An 18157-nucleotide genomic window follows, 5' to 3' on the forward strand; every position below is an offset into this window, starting at 1 on the left:
GAGGTGAACTCTCATTATCCCACACTGCTTTAATTAAGAGCTCGCTGTCAAACGAAAGCAACATCTTTAACTCATTTATTACCTCCTGCAGTAGGCATCTCCAAACTGCAACAGGCGATATTTCATCTTCCACATCTGAGCGTGCGTAACACATCTGAAATACATAAATTCAACGGAAAATGAAGGTTTTAATCAACATAAAACATTCTGAAGTAAAGGATGTTCGTCTCTTTTTTTAAAATCTCCTTATTATTAAATATATTTATCTGTAATTATGTGCTGCGCGTGATGGCAAACAGTTGCTTATTTACGCCCGTTCTGGTCTCTTTCAACTCCTGAGGGAACAATCTGCCTCTTTAGCTGCTAAACGCTCCGCTATGTTCGCCACCTCCTTGCTAATTGTGCTTGATGCTGGGCGAGTAGTTTGAGCATATTTCTCGAAAAACGGCTGCCAAGAAATTTGAGAGGGAAGAAAAACAGTAACGACTCAGGGCGGCAAAGTCAAGTCATCGAAGGGAAAGGTGCTAAAATGCTAGGTGTTAAAAATACTGATCTTAAAGGTTTTATTTTGAGCACATTTGAGATAAAACGTGAGCATAGAGGGGGATTGAGTGAAAATTGTCAATATGGTTTCCGCGCCAAACACGAAAACGCTCCCTGCCACTGTGAGCTGTTTTGATGTGCTATCACTTTTCGCTTTTAAAAGTCAGTGAATGACGATTCCCCGCGTCTGTGGGGAAAACACGAGGCCTAGCGTTTGACTAATGAGTCAAGTGGAAGCCAAATAAAACATCCTGACTTCGACTTTCAAGTCATCACAACCCTGCGAAGCAACCACTGACCGACCTCGTCACACGGGCCACTTCCGGAAGTGGTTACTGAGGTGTGTCCTCCCTGTTCTGCAAAAAAACATCTCTGTGGTTTGCGTTTTAAACACAAACGATGCAAATGCGGCCTCTCTGATTGGCTGAGAATCGGAATAACTCACAACTTGTTTAGGTTTTCTTTCCCCCGGATGAGCCACCTCCTCCTCTAATGTTAGTTGTGCGCAGGTTGCATTAGCGCAGACTCCCAGCCTGCTGGTGGGGGGGGAAGCCAGGACGGGTGCCAGGTCTGGAGGGGTTCACAGGCCCAGCCATGCTCAGCACGTCCCAAACAACCGGTGCGTGAACCAGAACCATCTGCTGTCCATTTCACTTACATTCTCACTTGATGCTTTGCCAGCGGCCCGCTTTTTTCACCCCTGGAACGAGAATAATCCTCCTAGTCTACACATGAGCCACCGAAGCTCCGGGTTCAGCTGGCGGGACGCTCTTCTGATTTTTGCCAGAAAACAAAGAGCAACACTTCCCTGAAATGTGTTTTGAAGCAGGATCATTTATCACAAACTCTCTGCATCCACTACTTACTGTAATGACACAGATTTGCCTCTCCACTCTTCTTGAGTGTATTTGAGTAATCTCCATCAACTAAATAACCATTAAGCACTCAGCCGACCGGCCTCAACTGTCAGAGTACATAAATGGCTCATGACCTGAACATTAGATGCGTCGTCTTCAGAACTGCCGCAGAACTGTTTGAGTGATTTCCACCAACTAAATAACCATTAAGCACTCAGCGACCAGCCTCCTCGACCGTTAAAGCACTCCGGGGCATCAAAGAAGAGGAGATTGATCTGAGTAGTTATGAGAACAAAAAGGTACAACGACTCTGCAGTAGATGTTTCTGTCATTTGAAAGCTCTCTGTCCTAAATTCGCTTTATTCAGTTTTTACTCACTCAACAAGCCCGCGGCTGCAGCAGACTTTCTATTCTGCATTGTGAGAAGCGCAGGATGAGTGTGTTTAATGATTTTTCAGATGCTTCCTGACAATTGTAGGAAACTACAAGAACCGTTTTTTCAGTCTGAGTCATCTTACGCTTCACAAAGCTCTGATTCATCAAGATTCAAAATTGATCTCTGTAGTGAAATTGCACCTAAGTTTCCGTTTTTCTCTTTGTGTAATGCCACAGTGTTGAGTGATGGATTCATAATGCATTAGAAGTGACTTTAGAAGGTTGTCGGACAACAAGCCGTAAACATTAATGAGACGATTATGAATTATTATGGATCTATAATGTTTTATGGGAACTGATAAAACGCATCAGCAGGCATTGTGCACTCTTAAAAAACAAGGTCGGGATGTTTTGTGAATGAACTGAGATGCGATGTTCAAAGTGCTGCAGACCTACAGAGGTGTTCTCTCCTGCTTTAGAGGTGTTTATTGTTTCGTTTGTCACAAGTTTGTGTGCAGCTGCTTTTGTGGTCAGCTCCCGCTTGACACTGGAGCACACTGCTGCAGAACCAGCCAGCTGGTCGATAAAGCCACCCTTCACATGAGATAAACTAGTAAACTAGAGTAAAACGGCAGATGATATAAGTGGAATGAACTAAATAAAAACATCATATTAACGCCGTAAAATATAATGCTCTGCTGTGAATTTAACAACCCGGCTGTATACACAAAGCAGGGTTCTGCAGCAAAGCTTCCCTTCATAAAAGTTATAATAAGTTTATTTTCAAATGTTTTATTTTTAGACCAAGCACATCCTGATTTCTAATGATTAGTAAACTGACAGAAGGTGGACCGGTATGGGACCTTGTTCGGAAAAAAATATTTTCAGTAGTAAGAAAAAAAAAAAGATTTTGAGCCTGATTGAGTTGAGCTGTGAATTAAAAATTTGATAATTTGAAAAATGCAAGTCAAGAAAGTCTCAAAAACTATGGAGACTGAGAAGATATGTAATTGGAACAATAACACATCACAATCTACACAGAGCTGCTGAAGATCAGGATATAAAGTAGATAAATGCATGTGATTTTGACGTATTTTAATACTTGTGCTAATATTAGCCTCCTAGCTACTCATTGCGCATCCTGTTTGCCGAACAAAGACTACTGCCACCTGCTGGTATGTAGAGTTATATATCCTCTCATTTAGACGACGACCAGCTAGTTGTTGGCGATAATCTTTGTGATGTCTTGAAGTGCAACTTTTTGGCCCAGCCACAGATGACTTGAGGCAACGTCACAGCCGGCCTTCGTTCCTAAATTAAACATTTAATTGCACTGATTTATAGCGTATTTGTTTTGCAAAATCTCTTTGTCCCCGTCTCTCTCTTTGTCTCTGCAGACCACACATGTGCATCGTATTCAACTTTAAGATCTACATCACAGAGAGCGGTACAAGCTGATTGTCCTGGTGTTTAGATTTTGTTTTTTGTTTTCTCTTTGTACACGAATACCAACAGTGTCACAGGCCAACGCCGGTATGCGACTGCGACTGATAGTGGCAAATCAATCAGGCTTTTTTGTCAGTGCGGAATCCGTTCCAGCGTCTTTGTGGTGTGTGTGGGAGAGCTGGAGGGCTTGGTGATAGTTCAGCTGTAAATGAGTAACAGCAGGAAGAGATGGTGCAGATGATCTGTGATTTTCCTCTTTCTGAAGAAAGCGACGATAAGGTTCCATGGAGTTAAGTAGGTTACCACGCGGCCGTTCACAGGCGGCTTCGCTGGTGCGTACATGACTGCTGGCTGGTCACCAAATACCTTTTTTTCCAGCTGAGTTTCCACATGTGCGTCCATAGAGAAAGTGATAAAGAGAAAGACATGGAGGGGAAACGGATGCCTGCTGTACATCTGTGAAATCTATGTCTGTGAAATATCAACAATCCATTGTCAGTAAAATGCATTAACTCGCAGACAGCATATTGGGCACACCCGGAGAACTCTGAAGCTTTCCAGACTCCTTCTCCACTTCGGGAATAACCCCTTCAGGTAATTTAATTAGCAGGCCTCCAGGTCCATGTCCATGTGGATTTTAAGAGACAACCTCAACTCCCGTGTCAAGTGTTTGCCATCGGAATCAAATGTTGCATGTAATGTTTTGTAATTGACTGAACTGTGTTTTACCTTCCGGAGATACGATCATCCACACTCAGAATGATCAGGCGAGACTGGAAGTAATAAGAGCTTTCATCTTGTTTTAGTCCCGCCGGCAAAACCTCTCTCATCTGTCTGTGCGGTTCAGGAGCTGGTATTTACGAATGTTAGATTGCGTCTTCCAATCGTCTGGACTATCAAGTGGGGTTTAAGGTGAAATGTGCATGAAATAAAGTCGCTCTTGATCCTTCATTTGCTCTTTCAGGGTTGTCTGTGAAGGTTGTCCCAAAGAAATGGACTTGCGGACTTTATGAAGATGTTTCACTACTAATCCAAGCAGCTTCTTTAGCTCTGACCGACCACCAGAACTATTAGATCTTCACTAGGCCTTGTTACAGCTTTGTTTTGTGGATGCACCATGACCTGGATGACTGAGAACAACATATTGCTGTTCATTTTGGGGCAAGCAACCTTTAAAGGGGAATTACTGTTTTTTACAACCTGGACCTTATTTCTGGCATAAAATACGATGGTTTACTCACCCATATATAATTTGGTGTCATTTGGAGTCGTTCAAACGATATTTAGATCCACGTATATCTATATAGTGGGAGTGACTGGGGCACCGAAACGCAGCCTCTAAATAACGCATTATCTGTTGCGAAACTTGTTAATTTCACCAATATTTTGTTATGATACGCTAGTGCTATTCCCCGTTGAGTCCGGAGTTACCTGTTATCTGTTCGCGGACGCGCAGCGGTTTGTTGTTTTTTGGCCAGCTGTTCCTCTCTCGGCCTCCACATGCTCCTTTCACCAAGTTCCTCATCCGTATACTCTGGCTCAAAATGGTAAGGACGTCCATCATAAACAAAGTCGTCGTCCACAACCTTAGAATCGGAAAAAATATTCAGCCATGTTGCAAAAAACTAGCAGTAGCAAATTACGGGTAAACAAGCCGACCGTCGTGGGTGCGCAGGGCACTCAGAGATGACATCATCCAGGTCAGAGGTTAGTAGGTCAATCTACAGACCCTGGATGATGATAACAGGTAACTCTGGACACAACGGGGAATAGCACTAGCGTATCATAAAAAAATATTGGTGAAATGAACGAGTTTCGCGGCAGATAATGGGTTATTTAGAGGCTACATTCCGGTGCCCCAGTCACTCCCACTTCATGGATATACGTGGATATAAATATCGTCCGAACGAGTCCAAATGACACCAAAGTTATATGGGTGAGTAAATGATCGTATTTTATGCCAGAAATAAGGTCCGGGTTGTAAAAACCGGTAATTCCCCTTTAATGCAGGAGTATCAGAGGATCTTTCAGGGGTTTCACTTCTGCATTTCAGGTGCATTTAAGGGCTTTGACTTCTTAGGGTGTAATGAAATAAACAATTGAGCCTTTATATCCTGCAGTTAGACGGGGTTGTGGATTACAAAAAAGGGCATTTAAGGCTTTTTAGTGAATGTTTGTTTCTTGTAACTCATCCCGACATAAATCTGTTCACACAGATCTGTCTCATTTATGGGGACAAAGAGCCACTCCCTATAGTGTAAATGTTTAAATTTAATGCTGGTTTAATGTCAGAGTTCGGTTCAGTTTAGACAAGTTGTATTTATGGCTACGGTTTGAGTTAAGTCTGCAAGAAATGTAATATCCTCTGAAGTGATGGAAACACAACACCGTGTGTGTGTGGATGTATGTGAGTCGAGAGCAACAGATGCTGAGATTATTTTCTTTGTTGTAAAGCCTACGTTCACCAGCTACATGAGTTCTTGCCATCTCTGCCAGTTTCATAACAGATCATTTAAAAAGCCGTTACAAACCACACAATCACAAACGTGTTGGCGGCAATTTTTTTTTCTTTGTCAGGTCACTTCATTCACTGACATCCTGCTGTGGTCTGCATGACTCAACACTAAAGTTGATCATCTTCAAGAAGAAAGAAAAAGTTGGCAGCCGTCTCTGCACTGCCGAGCCCCTGCAAAGCGTGTTTGCCTTCTCCTTCCACATTTGCACTTTTCCTCGCAGGGTGACAAATTGCGCTCGGCAAACAAGTCCGTCTGAAAAAAAAGAAAAAAAGAAAGTTGAATTAGAGTATTACGACATAAAACAATGACCAGAAGTGATTTTCCAAACTGCAGAGCATGAGAAGAAGCGAGCAGTCTTGCAGACAGGCGGTCTCTGAGGGCCCCAGCAGGGACAGGATGGCATGAATGATGCATGGCTTCACCACTACCCAAGGCGCCCTGCTATATGAGGTGGCTGAGTAACTGAACAGACACATCCTGCACAAAGACTCGGGGTAAACAGTCTCTAACCGTCTGAGAAGGTTAAACTCTTAGAGGCACCAGTATCTAAATATCTTTGATTCATAAAAGTCAGATTATTGTCTCAGAAAGGATAATGATGATGCGGTTTTATGCAAAGCAAACCTGTGTGTGCACACATGTTGGTGTACTAGTGGTGGCGTACATGCACGTCAATGTCAGCTGTGGAGGGTGTGTACCTCTAACCATAAAACCACAGAAAATACACACTTTAAATACCCTTGTGCCTCACATACGGCTGGTTCCTCAGGCTCTGTTTCTCCAATGACACCATCATGGGATGCTCGTGGCTGCTGATTTTGGGTCTCGTCCTAAATGTTGCTCATTGCTTGGAAATTCCGGGTGAGTCTGCAGGGTTACGGCCCATCTGTGACTGTCAGCTGTTTATGAGCTTTTTTTTTACTGGACCTTGAGGTCTTGTTTAACCTGTGGCATTTGCACTGAGCAGATCTGCTGTTGCTTTTCTAACTGATTAGCCCAATTATAAATGCACACAGGAAATAAAGTCATGCAATAATGCTGGATGCATCCTGCAGGCACTAAATAATGACTGTTTCTGCAATATATCTCTGATGGCGTGTTTGTGTTTTCACTCTGACGGGCAGTTCATTATTACTGATCGTCTGTGTCACTTAAAACCACAGTGATTTCTTTACAGCCTTTTAAAACTAATATACGAGGGTCGTTCTTTTATTTCTTTGTGTAAGGGGAAAACCCTCCACAAACTGCATTTATTTAGAGACCCTACCGTTTGGTGTGGTGCAGGTTTTCTTTCTGCAGACTCACTGAGCCTTCCAGCTGGAGATGAAAGTTAAATTGTGTGAAAAAGCTCCCAAAGTCGAAAGTCTTATTTTTTCACCACTTCCCTAGTCTGCAGAGGAAGACTCACCGAGTTTCCCCTCGTGAATTGTTGTTGTTAGGTGAGAAAAAGAAACCCCTGAGGCTGCGAGAATGTGTCGCCACGGATGGATGCATGATGTTTTTCTCTCAGTTATTACTTAGTTTGTATCCTTAAGGTGTGCCTTTTCCATTCTTGGCTGACATTTATTTTGGCTATAACCTGCAAGGGTAAATGAATTATGAACCCACTAGGCATAATTGAACTGATACAGCATATTTATCCCTCTCCCTCGCTCTCCTTTTCCACCTTAAAGGCTTTGGAGGCTTTCCACATTGTTTCCATTTGCCGTGATATATAGCGAGACCCACATCATTTCAGCTTTAACAGCGTTTGATGCAAACAGTTTGGTTTACACTGCAGAGGGTTTCCATGAAGCAGTGCAGCAGCAGCGGCGGCAGCAGCTCATCATTTTACTCATCTGAAGATGAATAGAAGTTGTTGGCTCCGACTGACTGGTAGAGCAAACCGTGTCCTCAAGTGCACTTTGATGAAGTCAGCAGAGGAAGCAGAGTGAAGGGGACTTGGTATGCACTGGCGTCTGCACACTGTCCTTTCTGCAAGTGCTAAAACCTGTCAGCTTCTATTAAATGCCCTTTCCTCTGAAAGCTCCTCTCGCCGCGGCTGGTTTCTCATCTGTGTGCAGGGAAGAGGTCGCTGCTGTCTGGGTATTTGTCCATGCACAACTTTTGGACTGTTTTCATTTCATTAACATAATGGAGTCCTCTATTAAATATACACAGAAGGGGCAGGGTCACATTTATCAATTGTCACTGTGTCATAAATTCTAGTTGCTCTCTTTAGAACTAGAGACCTAAAAATAATTATTTTATCCTCTCTTGAAGCCTGGATTTAAGAAAGGACATTTTGGTGCACCACTCAGGCTCAGACTGTAACATCCAATTTACAACTGGAGGAACTGACATGAAATTTGGTGCAAATATTTTGTGTTACATCTCTAAAAACCTCTGGAGGAATTGGAAGAAAATTGATTGCAGACTTTTATAAGTCTCAGTCTGCGTACCCAGAGGATTTTGGTTGATCTTTAAACTTTTTTAACTTGTGGTGGCTGCACTAGAGTCTTGCACAGTTATGAGTCTCTGGTTCTGAGTGAAATGTCTCAGCGTCTGTTGGATGGATGACTGGGCTTTATTGCATGTCGGTTTATTTACCACGTCAAATGCGCATGAGAGAAAGTTGGTTTTTGCTCATTCACTTGCTCTTTCTCGGGTTATCAGTCATTCAGGTCATGGTATATCTAAGAAAACAAAGCTAAGACTAAGGCAGCTGGACTTGCAGGGTTTCTTGAGGATGTTTTGCCCCTCATTGAAGCAGCTTCTTCAGGTCTGATTGACTAATTTCCACTTGCAAAGACACATTTTCAATTTCCTGATTTTTAAGAAAAATTCTTCTTCATTCCCATCAGCCTGTGCTCTGTATTGTTATGTGCTAATATGCTAACGTTAGCATGAATACTCGTTTGTGTTAAACTGAAGGTGCTGCTAGTCTTATTGACTGTATTTATTGATTAGTCATTGGCAGTTTCTAATCATGATAAAATGACTGAGCACCTCGTAACCACTGACCCAGTGAGTCTGCGCCATCCATCACAGATTCAGTTAACTAGCGGAAGACAATGGGACGTGTGAAACCCCTTTTTCACGTGCACAACAGTGACCATCTATCTTCACTGCAGTCAACCAGGAACAAGAACAATTGCTGTCACCCTCCCCGACACATTTCTGCTTTGCTCGTGCAGTTTCAGGACTGTTGGGCTGAACTCCTGACCTCTCATTATGATTGAACGCCCGTGTTGTTCTGTGACTCAGATTCAGGCACAGAGCTGATTGAGATCTCGAGCAACATCACTGCAGTGCTGGGAGAGGACGTGTACCTGAGCTGCAGGTATCTGGGCGAGAGTCAGATCGTGGGCGGCGAGTGGAAACGTCAGGTCAAAAGCAAAGCCAAAAAACTGGTCGGAATTCTAAATGGAAAACCGTTCAGCCGCGACAGCGACTTCTCAGAACCGGACTCTGTCACCAACCTCACAGTTCGGATGAGGGTGCGCGGTGTGGACATAGAGGGACAGTACAGCTGTGAGTTTGAGTCAGAGGAGGAGAATTTCTTCAAGAGTGTGTTCGTCACTGTAGTGGGTAAGCCAAGACAATAATGTATAGCTTATTCTTTCATTCGTGGCTGTAGCACAGGTTTGATTTAATTAAACTCATATATCATCTTCCAACATGTTAATTCATTCACAGCTCGGCCTGATATAGAGATCTTGGTGAACGAGGAGACGGTTAATGGCACTCACTACCAGTCGGTGTCTTGCTCTGCCGTCGGTGGAAGGCCCCCGCCTCAGATCAGCTGGCTGATAAACGGCCTTCGTCCTTCACACCCGGCCTTCACCACAAAAGTGAGCGACACTTTTATGTCAAACGGCACCTCGACTCTGAGCAGCGTCCTCCGCTTTCCCACCCACGTACAGGACGATGAAAGCGTAACCTGCATGGTCCAACACCCGACCCTCCCAAACCCCAAGCTCACCACAGTGAAGGTGGAGACCTACGGTAAGCACGTATTCTCAGGGCCGCGATACTATCGCTGTTGCAGCGTTGCCAGGTGGTGACATATTGCGTTGCATCACCAGTCAGACGTTTGCAATCATGCATCATGACTCAGCATCTTACAACACAATAACTTTTACGTGTTTTTTTTTTTTTTTTTTCACCCACGCTGCTCCTTCTCACTCCGCTCCACATGCACAGTGACAGTCCATAAATCACAGGGCACGGTGCAATGCATTCATGCGGGAATGCACTCGTTCACTGAAGCCGAGCATATGGAACGGAAAAAAGAGCAGCAAAAAAAAAAAAGAGAAAAAAACAAGAAAAAACCACAACAACAACCGGTTCGAACATACACACATGTTTATCTGTTGATGTGGTGACGCCCTCGTTATCTGATTTCTCAACTTTTTAAATTTAAAGTTCTTGCACAAGATAATTTATAAATGATGGGTGCACAAGATCAAATAATCCTGACGAATAAGGATCTAATCCAGCAAAGTCGCACCCACATAGACTTTTATCAAGTTAATTTACAACATTAAAGCTGCTGTAATCCATTTTTATATTAACTTGGATCAGCTGCAGGGTTGAATCCATGCAAAATGATGACCTGCAGACTCAGCTGTTCCTCTCGGTTTCACTGAGGAGTTCAGCATCTTTTCAGGTGATTGTTTTGGAATATTTTTTCTCAAGAGCTAGAACAGAACAAAACACAGCTGCAGGATTTTGACTAATGGCCTTACACTGACCACGAGGACAGAAACATGGCTCAAAATGAAAGCTGATGTTGCCCTCGTAGTAACTTCTGCATTTGTAAATAAGCAACAGTCCGCTCAGCAACTAATTTTATCTAAGTTTATCAACTAAGTTTATCTCAGTTTGTGGAAGCCAAGTGGCCAAAACAAACAAACAAAAAAAAACAGTTCATGTAGATTTAAATAGAGCTGACAAATGTACTGATTTTGTTTTGAGCATAGCACAATGTGGCTCATGCGAAACATTTGGTTTGGTCGTCACCTATTTATTTTATCATCTGACCCACATCCTCACTCTTGTTTGTCGCAGATAAGACAAACTACGAGGCGGAGACAAATCAAGTAAACACCTGTATGCGGTGCTTCGTAGTTCAAATTGTTGGAACCATTTCAGTTCTGCCATTAGGTTTAAATAAGTTTACCTTTACGTTACCCTTTTACTTAAAATTGTTCTCAAAATGCCACCTAGTGATCACTTAGGTAATGCTTGGATTAATTTACGTCTTCATTTATTTAGCCATATTTTTTTAAATGACCTTAGTATCCACACTTTAGGCAATTCAGAAGATCCACTGACTATAAACAAAGATTGACAAACTCTCCATGACATCAGCCCAAAGGATTAAAAGTAGTTTTGAAGCTCAGTGTCGTGTCACTGGGTGCCTCCATCTTGGCAGTGCCTGAGTCCACCTCCTGGCAAATTTAAAAGTGGATGGGGTGTGATTGATTGGAGCTGAGTTGTCCAGCGAGCAAACTTTAAGAACATCCATCTGTCACTTAAAGCATAAATTCAAGCCATGGTCTCATACAATTATCAAGACAAGGATAATTAGCTGTAGAAACATGTTTATTTCTGCTGTAAACATGGAGATGTTTTGGGATTGGTTCCCTTTTGGAGCCTCAAGTGGCCATTTGAGGAACTGCAGCTTTCTGCACTTCCATGCTGCTTGAGAAGAAGCCTGCACGGATGCAGTGAGTGTTAATATGGCACAGAGTACGGTGACAATACCATTAGCATTAGCCAGATCAGACAGCTCATTTGTCCATGATACATTTAAATTCCACTGAAGTAGTGCAGCTTGGGTAATTTTCTAACCGCACACATAACTTTAGGTGTTAACAGATGGACTTTTTAAGGCCAAAGTGTGTTAACTCGCTCTGAGCGTACATGTTCCTCCCCGACGCCAGAGCTATTATGAGGTGTTAGCTCACTCCTTCAACTCATTAGGGACGTCTGGCAGTTGTATTATAGCGCAACTTTAATGTATTTGATAATAGACTCTGATCTCTGCTGATTCCCCCGTATTAAAGCCTAAGGTTCCTTCAGCTTTGGCTGGACAGCAGCTGGGCCAGACATCTGCTCTCAGCTGCAGCTCAGCCAGCAGATGGGACAGGTGATAAGTCTAAGTCAACACTCTCCAAAACCCAAGCAGAAGCCCCTTACTGCTCGTGTTTAGCTAACGTTCAGCTCATCCGGTCCCAGCTTCCTACTTAACCAAAACACCCAGAGCCTCAACTTGATATCTGACTTTTTAATTTGCTGGAAAAAACATTAGACCTCGTGAACGAATAACTCTCCTCGACTTTTTTCCTGCTCCTCAGCCAGGCCGAATGTGACCATAAAAGCAGAGATGGTACAACGAGGAGGAAAAGATTTCTGGGTGGTCTCTTGCATTTCATCTGGAGGGAGACCTGACACTGACATCTCACTGGCTTTGAACGCGACTGAGGAGCTGCAGAGAGAGAACGACTCAGACACACAGAGAGTCTCAGTGCATCTCCCTGTTACAGAGTATGAGGGTCACAACATCACCTGTGTGTTTGACCACCCAAAATTTACACAGAAGGAGTCACAGGTCGTAACGCTGCCGACTTTTTGTGAGTACAATCAGCGTTTTAAAAACCTGAAGCTCGTGAGGTAAACGTTGCAAGAAACAGAGGTGTCCTCTTTTCTCTAATCTACAGATCTGACTGGAGATCAGACGGATTCAGATCTGGAAAACACTGAATTTTTGGAGCTGCAGGAAGGACAGAGCGACGCCGTTATCCACCTACGGGTCAAAGGGAATGTGCCACGTTACAGTGTTAACTGCACAAAGTAAGATGTATTTGGTGTTAAAGGAGGACTCCATTAGTTTTATGTGTCCTGGAAACATCTGTTCACAAAATAAAACTCATCTGTTGCTGTAAAGGAGCTTGCAAAAAAAAAGAAAAAGCCGTATAGAAACAGAGCACCTATGTTATCAGTTAAGAAATTTAACTGCTGCATTGTGGGAAATGTAAGGTGCATGTTAGCAGCTTAAAGTCAGGGCCTGCCTTTTATGGGACCCTGAACTTTAAGACCATTTAAGAGAGAATGATGCATCTCATGTCGCGATGTTATGCACAGATTTTTGCCAATATCTGAGGACGGAATATAACGTCTGACTTCGGTCTTCTGGTTGTGTTTTGAAACAAAGAATACTATAGGAAAATAGTAGCCGAACATCAAAGTATGTTCTCTCTCGTGCAGCACGTACAGTACCGAAACAACCCCTATATGCTGTGGAGGATGTGGTAGCACATTTGGTATGGCATAAAAACCACAGACAGTGTCAGACGTCAGGATTTGTCGTTTGTTTGTTTGTTTTTTACGTTTAATATTTTCAGACTGGGGAAATATTAAAACATGAATTCTTGCCGTCTAGAGATGACGGGCCCTTGCCTGAAGGTGTGGACCTGACTGGTACGAGCCTCACAGTTCAGGGTCCCATGGAGCATCGGCACGCTGGTCTGTATGAATGCGTCTTCTCTTATCAGCACCTGAAAGCAGCGCTGCAGTTTAACGTCACTGTTAAACCTCAAGTCATACCGCTTGGTGAGTAAAAAAACTCTCATAAGACTGACTCCACTTTGAATTTCTGCACCATCTTGCTATAAAATATTGCTGCCTTCCCTTCTCAGTTCCTCCCACAATACGAGTTGATTTGCGGACTGAAGATGGACGCAGGGTGATTGAGTGCTCAGCGGCCGATGCTGTTCCTGCAGCCAACGTGTCCTGGCTTCTACCGGAGGGTGTGTCTGAAGACTTTTGGTTTAATTCCACTTCTCATAATGGAAGCCACTCTGTCAGGGGAGTCCTACTCCTCCCTGCCTGCTCGCCTCGGGAACTCACTGCAGAGTGCGTGATAAATCACCCGGCATTTGAGGAACCAGAGAACAGAAGCATAACACTCCCTCTTTGCGGTATGTTCAACAAGTCAACCGATGGATAATCTTGTCTGAGTGGAGGACATATTTGGCCATGTGAACGCACCATAGATTTTTATCTTTTTCTCACTTCCTGTTGTTTAACTGCTCTTTCCCACGCAGCTCCCCCCAACATCACCACGATTGCCAAAACCGAGTGGAAAGACGGTCTCAAGTACACAAAGGTGATCTGCTCTGCGGCCAGTGTAGCCCCCGCAGCATCTGTAACCTGGCACTTTAAAAACAACAACATCAGTTCTTTAATGGAGACTGATGTCCAGGCTGATGGTTTGGTATTGGCCCGCAGCACTGTGTACTTCCTGTCCTCTCTGTATGCTGGTCAGAATTTGACATGCGTGGTGAAACATCTGAGCTTGGAAGCACCAGAAAAAAGAACAATACACATCCCTGTGCACAGTACGCTACTTCTTTCTTAGAAAAATGTCTTTCTATGAAACATAAACCTCACACAGCGGCTCATCTCCTTCCTGCCACCCCTCTTTTTTCTTTTACAGAGCCTCCTCTGCTGAGTGTCTCTGTGGTGCGACACCAAGACTCTCCCCTCTGGCTGGCGCTGTGTCACTGCAGAGGGGAAGGAGTGGCGACTAACCTTGCCTGGGCCCTTTCAGAAAATGCTAAACATCAAAATCAAACGTCCCTACACTCAGAGTATGAAGGGCACACACTGACGGCCAGGCTGACTTATCAGTTTCCTCTGGACCTTTACGAGGGACAGGACCTGACCTGTGTGTACCAGTTTGAGCATGGGATCACAGTGAACAAGACTCTTCATATCCCCAGATACTGTGAGTGCAGCAGAAACAATCCTCACCCAAACAAACACCAGCCACAGACCTAAAGATAAAAAGTTCATCTTCAGTTTCACTGTTTTCTCTACAGATATCTCGTCTGTGAGAGTCCTTAACCATACGGCTCCTTTGCAAAGCCACTACAGAGATCCACCTATATACAGAGTGTCTGTGCACGAGAATCATCGCAACCAGAAAATACTATTCCAAGTCGACGGCAACGTGCCAGAGTACAACCTCAACTGTCAAAGGTGGTGTATCCTTCAACTACAACATCCACCAACTAATGATGATGAAGCAGCTCCTGTGAACACGGTGTGCTGCACAAAACTCAGTGTAACATCACTTAAAGAAGCCTAAAATGTACACAGCGTCGATGTCACACAGAGCATACCTTAAATAAAGGGGTTATAACCAAGTTCTTATTAGCTTAGCTTAGCTTAGCTTAGCATAAAGAGTGGAAGTGGGTTCTATCAAAAACTTTTAAAAAACTTTAAACAGCTCCAAATGATCACTAATTAGCATGTTATATTAAACACGTGTGCAACTTTTTCTCCGGTGTTCATGCTAAGTTAACCTGGAATTGAAAGTCTTCGCACCAATAAATAGTCAAACATGAATTCATAATGGATTTTTTTCATCTAGCTTTTTGTGAAAGATGTTAAAGTGAACATTAGTGATGATTTCATTGGTATTTTGTTGCTGACGGACAGAACCAGCCTAGCTGCTTTCCATGTTTCTGGTATTTACACTGAGATAAGCTTACCAGGAGCTAAAAGTTCATGTTCTTTGAAATATTCTTGCACATGACATTTGTAAAAGGAATTTTGTTTCATAACTCTGTTGAAATATAAAGTGTTGAATAGATCTTTAGATGGAATGTATCGACATTTTGTAACTGTCAGACAGAGTCAGGCTGTTTCCAATCTTAATGCTAAGATAAGTCAACCAAGAACTTAAAGTATGAGGTAAAATACTTGTAAATGAACCCCTTCCTCCTTGAGGTTTTTGTCAACCTGTTTTAAACCACTACGCTATGCTATATTAAGTTACTAGGAGCTAGAAGTTTGTAAAAGTAACTTTTTTCTTCACCTTGTTGAGATATAAAGTGTTGAAAAGAGGCCTAGAGATGCTGGCACTTACATTTTGTTATTGTGACAGAGTCAGACTAGCTGTTTCAATGTTTCCAGTCTCTATGCTAAGCTAAGCTATCCAGGAGCTAAAAGTCTGGCACATAACAATACTGTCGGACAGAGCTAGGCTATCTGTGTCCAGTGTATCTTTTCACCATGTGGTATTTGTTGGTCCAACAGAGCCAGGTTAGCAGTTTTCCTTTTTCCAGTGTTTTAAGCTAAGCTAAGCTAAGCTAATGGCCTCTAGCCTTGTGTAGTTTTAATATTATTATTCAAAACTCAAGGTATATTACGACTTTTGCTCGTCTTGTGCGTTTCAGGAGCGACGGCTCATTTGTCCTCATGGACGGGGCTGCTATGATCCTCCAGTCCGAGCTCTTAAATAAGGATATAGCTTTGTACACCTGCTCGGCGTCTTTCTATCACCACACAGCCGCAGTTAACGTTCAAGTCGAGGTCACGAGCGAGGACGAACAGCTTGGTAAGGTTGTTTTGGAGTCAGAGGCATGTTTTCTCAAGAAAGTCTGATCATATCACCATGCTTAGGTGTGTTGGTTTCAATATGCTTGATTGATATCTGTGTGCCTGTGTGTTGCAGTGCTGATTACTCTGGTATGCATCTCTTCAGCCTCAGCCATCTTCCTCTTCTTGATCATCACCCTCTGCGTGTGCTGGTGAGTCGCGTTCCTCCATAGGTGACAGACTGCAGCTCAGTAGGTGATTAGCACTGACGGGCAAACGAGGGCACAACTACCAGTGCCATTCAACATGAGACAAACAGGATGTGTGGATCGTTAACCAAAACCCCAGTGTCGCGCACAAACAGGAAGTAATGTGGCTGAAGCAGACAGGTGCCTCTGCCACCGCAGCCCTACTTGTAGACAGGTAGAAATTGTTCTTCAGCGAGAATAACAGATTTATTTTCCAGTTTCCTGCTCTGGGCTTTTTGCAGTGTTACGTCTGGCTCGTTGTGCAGTAGCTGGCCCATTGTCATCACTGCCACATTGCAAAATGTTCAAAAGGTCCACATGCTCGGAAGTTATTAGTAGAATGAAATTCAATCTGCCATTCATCAGTGAGGGGGGAAGAAAAATCACATATGCATCTCTAAATCGTGTTGCTGCTGGAAAAGAGCTGGTGAGTTACGACTTTTATAAGTGATGTGGGATATGTGTCACAATCCTACAAGAGTTTATGGTTTCTGCCTGCAGAAGTTTCCCCACAATCAGAGCCAAGCGAAGAAATGTTTGCTGGGATCAGATCAGGCTCAGCTGTGAATAGAGGTGCTGAGTGCTGGTTTACAGGTTGTTTCTACGTGCCCGCCCCTCTGGTCGGAGCACTTGGTCAAGGTGTCATTGGTTGACAGATTCTCTGTCCCGTTATCCTTCGCTCCAGTGGGAGGGTCCTGCCAGGCTAATTTGGGAAGGTCAGTCACCCAGTGAACAACACGACTCCCCGGGAGGGATGCTATTTTAGGCCTAATATTAGCCCCTACTTCCTCCTCCCCCTCCGTTTTTTTTTTTTTTTTTGACAGCAGCAGGTCATCACTGGGTAGATGTCACCGAGGTCATAACATACAAAGTGAGCCTCTGTTTCTGACACCAGAGATCAATGATGAGGACTCAGGTCAACACTGGTATCCATTGATATTCTAGTCACATTTAATGCATTCACACCTATGACTGGCCCGTTTTAAATGCGTCGGATTGTGTCACAGTGCCATCTAGTGGTGTCGTTTAAACTCTACAAATCCCTCAAAAGATCATTTAAAACAGCTGCTGGAGGAAATCAGAATGATGAGGGGGATTTTCAGACACGGTTTCTACTTGAAAATCTATCTCTGTTGAAAGTAATTCTCTTTTATCTTCTCTAATTCCACATATTTCATTACCTCATTCATTATGGTTGAGTATGTTTCCAAATAAACAAGCCCAGTCTTCGCATCTTTGCAAATTATATTTTTTTCCCCAGACTGTTTCGTATTATGTTAATCTGTAACTGCCAGAATTAAAGATGCTTTGCTCTCAGAAAATATTTCTCAAGCCCACAATGTTCACATGACAAGTCTATATGTGCTTCAGTTTATTATTTAAATTATTAATACTGTTTTTTTTTTGTTTGTTTTTTTGCAGCTGCAGCAAAAGGGACAGCCAGACACAGCACAAGGTACATTTAAATCTGTCATCATGCACAATTATAATTTTCCTTTTGGAACGCTTTGTATTTCATCGATTTCGCCTTATTTTCTCAATTTTTTTGCTGAACATCTAAAATGAAATCTGACCATCCTTTTGTCCTTTCTGTCTCTGCTGCCCTCTACGACCCCAGGAGGTGGAGTCTCTCTCGGCCTTGATGGCTCTGATGCAGGAGCCCGGCTCTCCTGAGGTGAAGAAGCCAGCGGTGAAAGAGGAGGACGGCAAGGAGTACGCCGACCTGGTCAGCTTCTCCATAGTCATTGACGTCAAGAGCACGGTGTGAAGATGCTTCGCAGGGCTTCGTTGGCCGCAT

General features: G+C 43.3%; 1 protein-coding gene across 1 annotated transcript; it reads left to right on the forward strand.

The window, feature by feature from the left end:
- Positions 1 to 6517: 6517 nt before the first annotated feature.
- Positions 6518 to 18143, forward strand: LOC311498226 (uncharacterized protein). Its single transcript, XM_084558732.1, has 14 exons — positions 6518 to 6598; positions 8984 to 9307; positions 9416 to 9724; positions 12082 to 12357; positions 12445 to 12577; positions 13167 to 13336; positions 13423 to 13704; positions 13831 to 14124; positions 14223 to 14513; positions 14608 to 14767; positions 15970 to 16130; positions 16248 to 16323; positions 17782 to 17815; positions 17978 to 18143. The coding sequence occupies exons 1-14, from the start codon at positions 6532 to 6534 to the stop codon at positions 18125 to 18127; spliced, it is 2727 nt and encodes a 908-aa protein (XP_084414858.1). The 5' UTR covers positions 6518 to 6531; the 3' UTR covers positions 18128 to 18143.
- Positions 18144 to 18157: the final 14 nt, after the last annotated feature.

Source organism: Chelon labrosus (genome assembly GCF_963514085.1).
Source record: "Chelon labrosus genome assembly, chromosome: 13".
Lineage (NCBI taxonomy): Eukaryota > Metazoa > Chordata > Actinopteri > Mugiliformes > Mugilidae > Chelon > Chelon labrosus.